Source organism: Pezoporus flaviventris, unplaced genomic scaffold, assembly GCF_033815535.1.
Source record: "Pezoporus flaviventris isolate CSIRO_AGI_PZ_B2104156 unplaced genomic scaffold, CSIRO_AGI_Pfla_v1 ptg000002l, whole genome shotgun sequence".
Taxonomy (NCBI): Eukaryota; Metazoa; Chordata; class Aves; order Psittaciformes; family Psittacidae; genus Pezoporus; species Pezoporus flaviventris.
Genome location: NW_026892550.1, coordinates 82,285,987 through 82,299,643, shown reverse-complemented (window position 1 = coordinate 82,299,643; position 13,657 = coordinate 82,285,987). Strand labels below are relative to the sequence as shown.

The 13,657-nt window shown below is 41.5% G+C and overlaps 1 protein-coding gene across 5 annotated transcripts in view; it reads left to right on the top strand.

Annotated features, from left to right (window-relative positions):
• The window catches only part of CACNA1C (calcium voltage-gated channel subunit alpha1 C), a 482,397-nt gene that overhangs the window by 384,764 nt on the left and 83,976 nt on the right, over positions 1-13,657 (top strand). For all 5 annotated transcript variants that reach the window (XM_061444716.1, XM_061444714.1, XM_061444713.1 and 2 more), the window contains 6 exons: positions 85-205; positions 2,167-2,281; positions 3,387-3,507; positions 3,635-3,704; positions 9,915-10,047; positions 11,696-11,825. In XM_061444716.1, coding sequence (XP_061300700.1) covers positions 85-205; positions 2,167-2,281; positions 3,387-3,507; positions 3,635-3,704; positions 9,915-10,047; positions 11,696-11,825 — 690 coding nt within the window. The remainder of the gene's footprint in view (positions 1-84; positions 206-2,166; positions 2,282-3,386; positions 3,508-3,634; positions 3,705-9,914; positions 10,048-11,695; positions 11,826-13,657) is intronic.

The following is a 13,657-nucleotide window of genomic DNA, read 5'->3' as shown; positions in this document are numbered from 1 at the left end:
TAGATATCTTTGTGTTAATGGGGTTTTCAAATTCTCTGTGTGGTCTAACACTGTATCCCTTATTGGTGGGAATGTGTCATTTAGATCCTGACTGGGGAGGACTGGAATTCGGTGATGTATGATGGGATCATGGCTTATGGCGGCCCCTCTTTTCCAGGAATGTTGGTCTGTATTTACTTCATCATCCTCTTCATCTGTGGAAACTGTATCCTTTGATGCTACTCTCTTCTCCAAGTGGGGCTGAATTTGAACCCACCTTTTATTACTTTGTTATGTCAGAAAATAGTTGATTTCGTACCTTACATTTTTACCTTTTCCCTAGGTCTGAATTTTGGCTTTGCACTACCAAAAGTTAAACAAGTTTGTTTAATTTTAGCAAGTGCTAAGGCATATAAACAGTTGTAAGAGCCAGCTATGTGCCAGTTCTGCATGCTAGCTTTTATTTAGTATCTTTATATGTTTAGTGGTTTTTTCCTTCTCCTTAATTCTCTCGTAGAGTTTTCTTTCCTGCTTTCTCCAGAAACTAATCTCTGTGTGTACCCACTGCACTTACTGCATATTTTGGTTTAATTGCCTTTTCAGTAATATATTTCATGCACTTTCATCCGAGACTTATGTGGAATAGAAATTTGTGTAATCTACAATATGCTATATACAAATGCTTTAATAGGAGTAACATATGCTTGACATAATTGACTTCTGTAAGATCATATATTAATTCATGTATAAGCTAACAGGAGCCGTGTTACATTGCAGTTACTGCAATCTGTGTGTTCTTCAAAGAGAAAATCATGTGCTCTGTTATCTTAGCCTGTGCTGGTGTTAAGTAACTTCAGTTCTGTCAGGCTTCAAGGTGAAGTGAGGGCACTGTACATATCCTAGGAGATACACAGCACATACATGTTAAGGCTGTGGGTGTCTTTTCACAGGAATTTGCATATAACATAGAGATATGGTTCTGCTCTGTATCTCAGTTTGCTCCACATTTGTTCATGTTTGGGTTCTGCTTCCCTAATAAATGGCCCTCCTGTGTCAGAGGTGACATTTCTTTTTATACCAATTCTCCTATAAAGCTTTTTGTACCAATTCTCCTGTAAAGCCTTGTAGTCTCAGCCGAGCTCTTCTGGCCTTTCCTCATAATTCAGATCTCTCAAACCCCTTATTTGACATTTCAGTTGACCTGCGTGCCCTCTCTTCAAAGTGAGATGGTGCAATTCTACTTATCTGAAGGTCGAGGTAGGCAGTCTGCCTGGCAGCTTAAAAAAAGCTACAATTTGGATCTCCTTGTGAACTGCAGAGGAAAAATGCGAGCCAGCTCTACAAGCTGGCTGACTCTGGGGCCATGAGACCTTGGAGCCCAGGGAGGGAGGGATGGTTGTATTTCCAGTCTAAGCCTTGAACGGCAGTTTTCATAAAAGTTACCATGTGTAGTAAGACCCATTCTCAATAAATTTATAAAAGAAGCTGATGTTCAGATTTCTGACATGAGATCTGAACACTGACTGGCAAGATGAGAAAATAGTTGTGATTCCTTGCCCTCCAGCTACATAGACATGACTGGCCATGCATGGACTCTCTGCTAGGAGGTGGCAGAGTTGTCAGCTCAGCCCTTCCATGACCAGACTAAATGAGTTGCCTGAGAAATGCTAGTGAGAGTGCTATGCTTGCTGTCCATAAAGTCCACTCGTGTCTGTGGGAATACCTATAATATGGTTATTCACCTCATGTGCATAGGCCAAAACTGGAAAGCCCAGGTGTCTTATAGTAGGAGATTCACAAACGTAAGAATGCTTTAATAAAAGTGACCTAAGCCGTCAAAGATGCAAAGCATTCAGCACTCCCTTTGTCTTCTGTGGAATTTATTACACAAAGTGAGACTATTCTGGGAAACTGGAAACTCAAATGTAAGTCGGGATTTACATGTTTTATATCAGTCATTCTGTTGTGAAATTTTGGAAACCCTACACAGTGTGGTAGCTATTTGGATGGAAGGTGTAGATCTGTGTGTGCTGGATATGCATGTCCTGAACATTTGTGTGAAATGGGAGTTAGGAATATCCAAGAGATCTGATGACAGGTTGCTAAAATCTTTCAATTAAGAAACCTTTGGTATAATGTTGTTTTGCAGTTTTCAAAGCCCATTTTCTTTAAGTAGCACACAAACAGATATCCTGCTGAATGTATTTTTGGCCATTGCTGTGGACAACCTTGCTGATGCTGAGAGCTTAACATCTGCACAGAAAGAGGAGGAAGAGGAAAAAGAAAGGAAAAAGCTGGCTAGGTAAATCCGTTTGCAAACACCTATCTACACTCATCTGCATGCTTTCCTGTGAGTAACATTGCACACATTATGCACATATATGTATATTCAAGTAAGTATGTGTGCATGTGGAGCATGTATGTATAACTTCTCTGTGGGTATGTATATATTTTATATTTGTGATTAAAGTAATTACATGTGGAATTATGTATATATATTTTTTTATGTAAAGGAATTTAAACTAAAGGACAGGAACGTGTCATGAGCTGTGAGTCTCCACATTTGCAATGATGTGAGCACAGTAAAGAAAGTCTGGGTGTCTGATGAGCTTTCAAAGGCACCAGAAGAGAATGGGTGTGAAATGATGTCAATCTTACAAAACCATTTGAATCTCCCTATTACCTTCTGAGTGCTTTGGACCACGAGGTGTATTTTCAGACTGTTGTTCCCATGACAAGATTCAGCAGCTTCCTTCTTTTTTGATGCCACATGCTGTTCTTCTCTTGCCAGTTCTTTTAGTGTTTCTGCAGACTCTTAGGAGGCATGAGCTGGATGCAGAGCTTCTCTAACATTCCCAGCTGCCAACAGCAGGGAAGACTCTCCTTACTGCTTATTTCTATTCACTGTCTTCCGGGCCACTTGGAGGGGAACTCTCGTGCAGACCTTCTTGGTTCATCCTGTGTGCTAGTCAGCAGATTTCCCTGTCTTTTAGAGTGCAGTGAGGGCAAAACTTTGTAGGCAACCTAGTGTAAGTGCCCAAGAATATGGGTTGAAACTGATTCATGCCTTTGTCACTGGGTGAATAAAGAGATCACTACTGACAGACCTAGGATGCACATGTGTGCACACAGGCAAATACTTCCCCACATGTGCATGCATACACCCACAGACACATGCCATTGAGAAAGCTATAAAATAGAAGGATGCTACACAGAATTAGAGTAGTCTCTGCCTTTGCCTGCAGATCAGGACAAGGTGGAGCCACTGGTATGTAAACTGGACTCAGAAGGGAGGTGTCAGCCAGGTGATTGTTGTCATGGTGTGTGCTGTAGTATATAAAGTTCCTGAAAGTGAAACAGCTTTTCACCTTTGTAACTCTTTGCTTTTTATCTTGTAAAATTGTTAGAACTGCTAGTCCTGAAAAGAAACAGGAGATAGAGAAAACAGCTGTGGAGGAGGAGACAAAGGAGGAGAAAATTGAGTTGAAATCGATCACTGCTGATGGAGAATCCCCACCTGCTACCAAGGTAAGGTCTGGGGCCAGCCAGCACTCTTTGTGCAGCGATGGCATGAATGGCTTGGGTTTCTCATGGAATGAAAACCTTCTGCCTTGTCTGATAAAGTCTTTGCTGCTTCTCCTTCCATTTCTGTTAGATCAACGTTGATGATTATCAGCCCAATGAAAATGAAGAAAAGAGTCCATATCCTACAACAGAAGCGACAGGTATATGTCTTCTTTCTCTTATCCCTGTTTCAAAGAAGAGAAGCTCCAGTTGCTAATGCATAAAGCCAAATTGGTAACAGTTAAGCTGAAATTGTAGTGCTTTCATGATGGGACAGGATGATGTGCTTGCCTGTGTTTGCACAAGTGTGGACCGGCTCCTTTGTAGTTCCTATACTGACTAATCATATTTGATTTGGTTCTCCAAATACAGAGTTTTACAGAGAACCAAATCAAATAATATACAAATCTCTGTATATACATATGACTTTGTTTTCAGTCTATTTTCTCAGTGGTCAGTGGTGAGAGGAGACTCACAGCAGATACTCATAAAAGACAAAGTGCTGAAAAGTGCTGAATGCCTTTTTGTACTTTTGCTAATCAAAACACACAGTGTGACTTATTAATATAATTCTAACGGCGTAAGATCTCAGCCTAGAATTGGAAAAATTCAAGCTAGAGCATTAATTAGGCTAGTTTTTGAGTCAGTTGGACCTAATTAACTTCGTCTTCAGATACTTAAAAGATTGGTTGAAGAAATCTCAGAACTTGGAGCAGTTTTTCAAGAGATTCTGAATGGGGGTAGGGCTGGAGCAGAGGAATTGTAAGCTAGGCAGTTCAACTTCCATTCTTGGAAAAGTGCTGGAACAAATGATTACACAAACTATATGACTGCAAGATAAGGAGATGACTAGCAGCCAGCATAATTTGCCAAGAACAATTCACATGAAACCACCCGTATTTTCTTCTAAAAGGGGCTGACAAGACTTGTAGACAGGAAAAAAATAAAAAGTCGATGTCAAATTCTTTGGCTTTGCTAAGGCAAACGATTGTTTCATACATTGGCTGGAAAGGCATGATTTAGATGACTGACGAGAAATTGCTGAGACCCTTTACATGGAGAGTAGTGATGGCCCAAGTGAGGTTCTACAAGCCAAGGGCTTGTCCCAAGATCAGTTTGTTATTAATGACGTGAATAATGGAAGAGGAAATATGTTTATTACATTTGCAGATGGCATGAAGCGTGCTAGGGGACAGCTTTAGAATTCAGAGAGCTCTTGAGGAACTGGATAAATGGTCTAAATAAAATTGAAAGTGCCAGGCTCTACACGTGGGCAGGAATAAACAGCTCACAAATACAGGATCTCAGACAACCTAGAGTTAGGTAATAGTCCTTGAGAAAAGAATCTGAATCCTGTTACCACGGGCTCAACAGGTGCCAAAAGCATTTTGCTGACTTTCAAAAACCAAGCAAGTAGTGAGATTTATAACCAATGGAAACATGACCCTTTAGTCCACTTATGGGTTTCTTCTAACTGCCCAATGAAAGCTAACCAGAGCAAAGCAAATGTTTTATCCTGTTCACCATTGATAAGATCTCAGCTGCAATATTGTATCTCATGTTTGGGTGCTCTGCTTAAGAGAAGTGGGGCTGAATTGGAAGGAGTTTAGGAAAGCATGGTGAAAACACTACTAGCAGGAAGCAAGAGCTAAGGTTGAAAGAATTGTGGTTGTTTGAGCTAGGAAAGGCAGGAGAAACATCTTCAAATGCATAAAAGCCTGTTAAAGGTAAGAGGGGAATTATCTCCAGAAGTAACAGATTTAAGATTTCACTCTAGGGGAGAATTCTTTAAAGGTGAGGCTAGAAAAGATCATGGAGGTGGTTATGGAAGCCCAGCATCACTGAATGTTGTTAAAAGCAGGTCAGAAAAATATCTGCCAGAAAAAGCTTAGATATAATAATTAGTTGATCCTGGCTTAGCAGAGGCATGAACCAGAGAGCCTTTTGTGATCCTTTCCTCCTCCTCTCTTCTACATTTCTACCATTACATAATAGGCTGTAATAGGTAATAAAACACATTCTCCTCTATTCTGTGATTCCTAGTAAATAAATGTCTGATAATAGGTTGATGTGATAGGGTAAAAAAGATGCAATACCTCATTTTAAATAGATAGGCATGGATTTCGGAACAGCAAAAAGGAAAACTGTTCATTGCATTTGATTTTCAGTATAAAGAAATCCGTGGTTTTGCTATACTTACATTCTTCCATATTTATAACCCATTTATCAGAAATAGAATGTGGTTCCAACACCATACAGTACTGTTTTAGCGTTGCCTCAGGCAAATCACTCTGGCTTTAATCTTCCCAGCACCTCCATAGGCACAGGCAGTTACTGGACACACATGCCCAGTTGTTAAGAGGCTTGTGGGAGACTTTAGTCAGAAGCATAAATTAAAACAGCTTGATACAGTTTTGTTTCTGTGTCTCACCTGGCTTGGATTTGCAGAACATTGCATTTTTTTTTCAAGTGAAGGTACTGTTACCTGTATATCAAATTTAAGCCTACTGATAATAGAATTGTGTTTTAGTTACCTCCTGTGGATAGCTTAGAAATAGTCTGTCATTTGAATTATATGACAAAAACTACATCTACAGCCTGTGCCATAGACATTTTATCTGTGGCCATGCATGGGATTAGAGTGCATAAAACTAAGTAAAAACACTTAATTCTTGCCTTGGGCTGCCAATCCCTGGCTTACCATATTTTTGAACAGAACCTAAAATTTGAACGGATAGTAAGGTTTTCTCCTGTCTCCTATTAGAAAGTCAAAAGGACAGCATCTTGGTTATCTGCTATTGATTGATGCCATGTCTAAACAGGCCTGTTCCCTGAACTGTTTATCAGTTCTTTGTGAGGAGTGAAGTTGATCTCTAACAGCTCACAAAATTACCTGACTTTTTTTTCAGAGTTCATGGAAGTCAACCATAAGGCTTAGATGCAGCAAAGTTTTGTAAAACCGCTGTTAATCAGATTTGCCATAGTTGTCTATTCTATTCTGCTGTAAAAAGTTCAGAAACACCAAGGCTGATGCGGCATGTCACATCTGCCTTGTGTAGCAGGGCTTTCCCCAGAATTAGCATGCAATTCTCACACGTACCCCTGTCCAATTCCCTTGCGGCCAGTCCCGAACTCTTCTGCCAATTGCTGATCGGTCCAGCTGTGGTACTGGTGATGGTGGATGCTGTGCAGCCATATATGTCCCGTCTGGGAATTCACCTCTTCTTGCCCGCTTGCATGTGTATCCATTTCAACGGTGCTTTGAGTAAAGCATCCTGTTGCTTCTTAGATGCAGTCAACTGGTTCTACTGTTTTCTGTTTAGGATTTAAACTGTTAATGCCTGTGACCATTCCATGGCTGTGTACCATTCCATCCTCTGAAAACATCCTTCACCCTGATACAGTGTTCAGAAACAATTTGAAATGGCCACCTCACTTGTTTTCGCTTTATTCTTTCAACTTACCTCACTCAGTCTCCTATTTGTTTCTGCTGCCTCAGCCAGTTTTCTGAGTAACCTCTTCTGACTCTGTTTGCTACACAGTGTTGCTCTTAGCCCCCAGGGTACTTTGTGTACTTGCAGAACATCAGATCTTTGAAAGGAGAGAACTAGCTACTCCAGAGATTTGTGTACTCTAGAAGGATTATTATGATGATATGTTTATTATAGGAAGACATGGAGCTGGTCTTGTAGCCTAGTACAGAAACAGACAAAGAATTCAAAATGTCAGATGGAAGGTAATAGCTTGGAGTGATGCATGTGAGCTTGATGGAAAGCAGTGTCCTTACACAAGAGTTCTGGTCTTTGTACAGTAAAAGAAAAAACCCTCATTGAAATTCTCACTGGTGCTGCACTGTAGCCTGTGTGTGCTTTTGGCTTCACAACCAAAGGATATCGCCATTCCAATGAAGCATAATTCAAGATGACAGTCCCAGATTTGAATTTCCTTGAACTTTAGGAGAGTTCAAACCTAGATCTGAACTTAGCAGCTCTGAGTCATGTTTCTTTATGATTTCACAGCAAGGTTGACTAGAAGGGTCACTTTTTAAACAGAAATATATTTGAGGTATAGAAAACAGTCAAAGAACAAGTGGGTAGTGACCTGAGCTGAGACTGTAATCGAGTTATTCTTTGTGTATTTGGGCCTCAGTGTTTCCTTTCTTCTGTGCCCTAGACCCTACTTTAAATGAAAAATATTTAAAACATTATTCTTTATTTATGACTGAGGAACTGGATGCATTTTCCAGTCTGAAGGTATGTGGTTGCCAGAATCATTATGATGCTTCTTGCTCTATGGCAGAAACAAGAAAAAGATAAGAGAAACAATATTCTTTATGGTCTTCATGGGGCTGCTCCTTCTGCTAAGAGTCCATTTGCCTTAGGCGTTGTACCATACCCATTTAAAAGTGTTTTTTTTAAGCATTCCTCAAGTAAAAGAAAAAGAAGATCTAATAGTGAAGGCACAGAGCAGGGACTTGGAACACTAGTCTTTTTAACTGAGTCTCAAATATCCAACATGATCATTCTAGACTGTTGAAGAAGAAAAAGAACTTGCCTACCTTGCTCACTGTCAGTGCACTCTGAAATCTGTAGATAAAAGGTACAAGTGCAAAGTATTTTAATATTATATAAATATAAGTATTAACACCAATTTTACAAGTACAAAAGTACTTCTGAAATAATGTTTCTTTAACTATTAAGGCCTGTAGAAGGAGTATTATGAATTACGTTACAACAAAAAATGGAGCTGTTAAAAAAATAGTCTGGCTTTAAAAGTACAAACTCTTAAGTACCAGTTCAAACATTTATGCAAAAATCTATCAAGCAAATCTGAGCTGAACTGTTGCTACTGAAAGTGTAAAGAAGGATTCCTATTTACATGTAATAACGGCATGCATTGAAAAGGCCACTTTTCTCCTGGCTCTGACATCTAGATAAGATCTGTGCTGATACATCTGTTCTTTCTCATGTGTCCATTACCAGATCAAGTACAGTACCTGACCCTAGAGGACAGGCTCTTCCTGGAATTTAGCTCACTCTGTGGACTCAAGATTAACCTTTTAACTATAGTTTCTCCTGATTCGGCTGCATCTAACCTGTCAAGCTCCTCTCTTAAACAATTTTTTCCTGTCTTGCTAATTAAGAGGACTGGAATCTTTAAAATAGCAAAATCCTATTATGCCATTTACAAAACAGCATCTGACTCCAGGTAGAGGAAATCCTCAAAAGTGGAAGGTTCTCTTCCACATACTGCTTAGCCCCCACCTCTGCTTGAGAGTGCTCACTGATCTGCACAGTGCCTGGAGATCTGCTCCATAGGCATCAGATTCAAGAGTCTCAGCCTTGCTTCCACCTTTTCTGTCTTCCCCTACACTGCATTATGAAAGGGGACAACTTAAAGAATTTCTGATTGTTGTAAGTCAAAGTGCCTGTGCTCCATGTTTGCTCTGGGGCGCATACCTGCGTGCGCTCATCCAGACACCATCCCAGATGTGGCAGTGGCTCCATGGAGAGCCTTACAAAGAGGAGAAAAACAGTTTTGATAAACTGGTGGAATGGTCTGAATAAAATAAGATGCAGTTCAATAAGGATGAAGTCAAAGTGCCACTCTTGGGAATAGTCAGCAGCACAAACGCAGAAAGGGGAGTGCCAGGCTAGGTAGCCATTCTGTGGTAAATAATCTGTGCTTTGTGCAAATCAGGAACTGATGGCAAATTAATACTGAAGTATAATGAAAAGAAGTGCCCATAAAGGATATATAAACAGGAATATAGTATTGCAATAAGTAATCCAGCTCTCCTCTGCACCAACAAAACCTCAACTGCAAGTGAATCCTTCAGCTAATCCAGAGGAGAGTAGCAAGAATGGTCAGAGACCTAAGGAACACAGCGCTTCAGGAAAGATTGCTATTGTTTTGCTCTGGGAACCAGAAATCCTTATAGAGGCATAATGATGGTCCTCAAGTATGTAAAAGCCTTCTGCAAAAGGAAGGGAATTCTCTATTATCTGTGTCCATGGAAAATAAGAAAATACATAATGGATTTAGACCACTGCGAATGGTTCAAGTCAGTCATTTGAAGTTTTTTGGTTTTTTCAGAAGGGACAGTGAAGAATCTGAAGAGACTGTAGTGAGGATATTGTGGGTTTACCAGCATTAATGGTTTCACAAAGAGTCTAGAGCAATGTGTGCCAGGGCGAGCACTGGGCAGCGGATGCTGCCTTGGAGAAAGGAGATGGGCAAGGAACCTCAGGCTTTCATCATCCTATTTCAACAGTTCTTAGTTTTTAGCTGTAGTTATGACAGAGACACATCCCCCAGCAATCCAGAAGGTGATTGTATTTTGTATTAAAAGACAAAAATGCTTCTTGCAGCAGAGGAAGATGAGGAAGAACCGGAGATGCCTGTTGGCCCTCGGCCTCGCCCGATGTCTGAGCTGCACCTCAAGGAAAAGGCTGTGCCCATGCCTGATGCCAGTGCTTTTTTCATCTTCAGTCCTAACAACAGGTATTTAAGAGACTGCTTAGCTGGAACAAGGAGGCGGAGAGCAGGTATCGCTTTCATGCTAGGCCCCAAAGGTTATGCAGTGCAGAGCTCCCTTCCAGCAATTCATACCAGAGACATCCTTGGACCAGTCTCTGTTTTAAAGGCCTTGGCATGAAATCTTCATGAAAGTGTAACTGTAGGGAACCCCCTGACAATATTCAGTGGGAGTTCATGGCACCTGCAAGGCTGATTGAAGACACAAATCATAAAACCTTCAGAAATAAGGGTCTTGGAGGCAAGTCAGTAGATGGAATTCCCCAATATATTCGGGTCCAAATTGCAAGCAAGCCATCATGCAATCAGTCAAGCATGAGTTAGGAGCTTCCTGTTCTAATGGCTGCTCAAAATCCACTCCCAGTAGGGAGTTCATGTGTTTCTGCTCATTTCTGCATGTCAAGAATGAGCACGGAAGAAAAGGGAGGAGGAAGAGAGTCCATAGCTCTGAGGGGAGACTGAGAATAATAATTTTCTTGCTTCCCTTGGGTTCCCTCAATGTGGATTCACATTTCCCCAACTGTCTATCCAACGCAGATGTGCAAGACCAGTTCTGTGAGTGAAGGGCTGAGAAATGACACAGAGGGATGTTATCTTCCCAAGGGTGCAGAAATTAACTCATTGTCCCATAGTCTGTGCAGTACCGTGTATCCCAACATATCCCTTGGGCACTTGGCCTCCAATCACAGCCCCAAAGTAAAGCAGGTCTGTAAAAGCACAGCTGAATTTACATCCAGTCTTTCCACAGTGGGGTTTGTGCCACTCCTCCTTGGGTATGTGCAGCAGGGAGGGACTGATGATGACTGGGACTCATGGACTCTAATGTCAGCTTTGCCACCCACCCACTGTCGCTTTTTGAAGAGAAGTAAATTAACCTCTGCAATCATCTGTGAAATTGCTTTAATAGGGGCTTGGAGGCTTAACACCCAAAAGTAGAGCTAAATGGATTAATGAAGTGTCTCTAGAATTATGCATAGAAGTGTTATGAGGTTTAACTCCTCCTGCCCTCATACCAATATACGGAAAGTGCTACAGTGGTCTCCAGTAAGGATGCTGCTGTTTGCTGGGAGACTGCTACTTCTTTACCTGCTAGTTTCCTACCAAGAGTGCCAAGCACTCTGTATTTGGCTGATGTTCAACAGACACCCTGCATGGCATGTCTTCTCAGAACCCCTTTGCAGCCTTATATCTATTTGGCCAGGTCTATGCCCTGTAACCAAGGTAGATGCCCCACAATGAACAGTAGAATGAATGGGGAATGGTTCTGTGAATGAAAGCAAAGGATATAATTTGGGGTTGGAACGTTTCAGACCACATTTAAATCACAAAGGACTCTGTCAGGAGGGAACTGTTCTTCATTCAAATGCACTGAGCATGAGTCCCACAGGCAGCCAATCACTCTGCGTGCATCACTGCATGACATGGAGAGTCAAGGCTGCCCAGCACCCGTCACAGCTGCTGGGTCCATCATTCTCCCTGCTTCTGGGGCAGAGGGAAGGTGCTCTGTGGAGCAATCCTCCAGGGCCAGTCCTGCTGGCAAAAGGGGAGGGGGGAATGTTTCTCATGTCTTGCTATTCTCTGAGAGATGAAGTTGTGCCTCTCCTCTGTCTTTCAGGTTTCGTGTCCACTGCCATCGAATCGTTAACGATAATATTTTCACCAACCTGATCCTATTTTTCATCTTGCTCAGCAGCATCTCCCTGGCCGCTGAGGACCCCGTCCGACACCTCTCCTTTAGGAACCAAGTATGCTTCCCATCCTCCTTCCCTCACTGTTTATTAAAAGTGTGGTATAAGCAGATCATGATTTGAAGCAAGGAAATGCAGAAAAAGCTGCATCAGAGGCTTTAGGGGTAACTCCCTATCCTTTTTTAGGCTGTGTGTGAGAGAACATGAATCAGTGCATAATCTGGCCTCTAGTTCATTTCAGAAGCGTGTAGGGCAAGGAAGGGCAGGAGGCTGGAATTAAGGCATTAGAAATGGGCTGTAGAAACATTGATTGGGATACAGATAATTATAACATGGGGGTTTTGCATGTTCCCTTTGGAACATGCCACATGATTTCTATTGAACTAAAAAGTCCAGGGCCTGATTTTGATTTTGTTCACACTGGTGAAAATCAGGAGTAACGCTCTTGAGTTTGATACAGTCACTCTGGAGGAAAATGGTGCTATCAAGATTGGAATCAGACTGTTTGAACACAAGTTGCAAAGCTATCATTAAATTTGAGGTAATCCTCAGAAAATATGCTGTGCTTCTCTCCTCAACGTTCTGGTGGAAGGAGAGGAAGGCATTCAACACAGAGATACATTCTCACCTTCTTTCCTGCCCATTCTTATTAGCCTTTCGGAACATTCAGTGCTCCCTTAACTTTGCCAGTTAACCCAATCTGGGATCACTGCAGAAATCAAGCAAGTCAGCAGTCATATGTGAGATTTCTAATTTCTGCTTGTCTGCAGTGGAATTTTGGTGTCTTTATGCCTGAAGAACTTGCTAGGCTTAAAGAGTGGGACAATTTTCTTTGTTGTTTAATAATAAAACCCTAATTGAACACTCAGTGTTCTACCTCTGTGAAATATCCTGGCCTCAGCACGTATTTAAAGACACATGTGCATGCAGAGAAGGTGTTAATGGAGATTTCTTCCTGAGCTTATCTCAGAGCTGCTTTGCATTTTGTCCTGAAAAAAGGTGCTAAATAATACAGTCAAATTTGTATCACCGATGACCCGTTTGTGCAGTTAAGTGTGCCCACAGTGTAGGGATAAATGTATGTCAGTATGTATTAGCGCTGCAGCATGATGTCAGCTGGCATATGGGCTTCTGACATACCGCAGAAGTTGCAGCAGAGAGATTTAAATGAGGAAAAAAAGTAGTCAAAGCTGATTGTCCTGGATAAAAGAGCTGAAGGTTTGGGACAAAGTGTTGTCTTGTGTATTTGAAGCCACTGATGTTGCATGAAAACTTGTGTTTAATTTTTGCAGGTACAGATGTTTAAAATGTATCATACAAGGGGACACTGACAAGATGTTTGGGTTGCAAATGTGGTCTGCCTTTACACTTTGACAGTAGAACAGTAAGAATATGTCTTGCCCTGTGGCCACACAGAGGCCTGAGAGGGAACGAAAGCAAGCTGAAAGCAAACTAACTGCTTCTAACTTCACACTGGGTCAACATAACCAGTCATTAGCATGTGCCCAAGAGCTACTACTGTGCAGACTACTGCTGCTGTTGATAAAAAGTGTCCTAGGGTAGGAAGACAGGAACAGATATCCCAGGAATGGCGAGCAAAGAGGCTTGGATACTGCTTCTGTCCTAGGCGGGCTAGTGGCTATGTCTTTCTTGTGTCACACAGGGCTCAGGCAGCAGGTGTTTGGAAGTGCCTCCCCAGTCTGATCAAACAGCCTTTAAAGCCCAAACAGGTCCTAAGACTGTGTGCTCACAGTATTCTCTTGTTTGCACCTTGACAAGGTGCTTGTTCATTATAATATATTCTAAAGTAAATTCATATTTAGATAATAATAAATATGCCTGCTGATAAGTGTGCTTCCTGCACAGGTGGAGCAGTGATCTTTCTCATT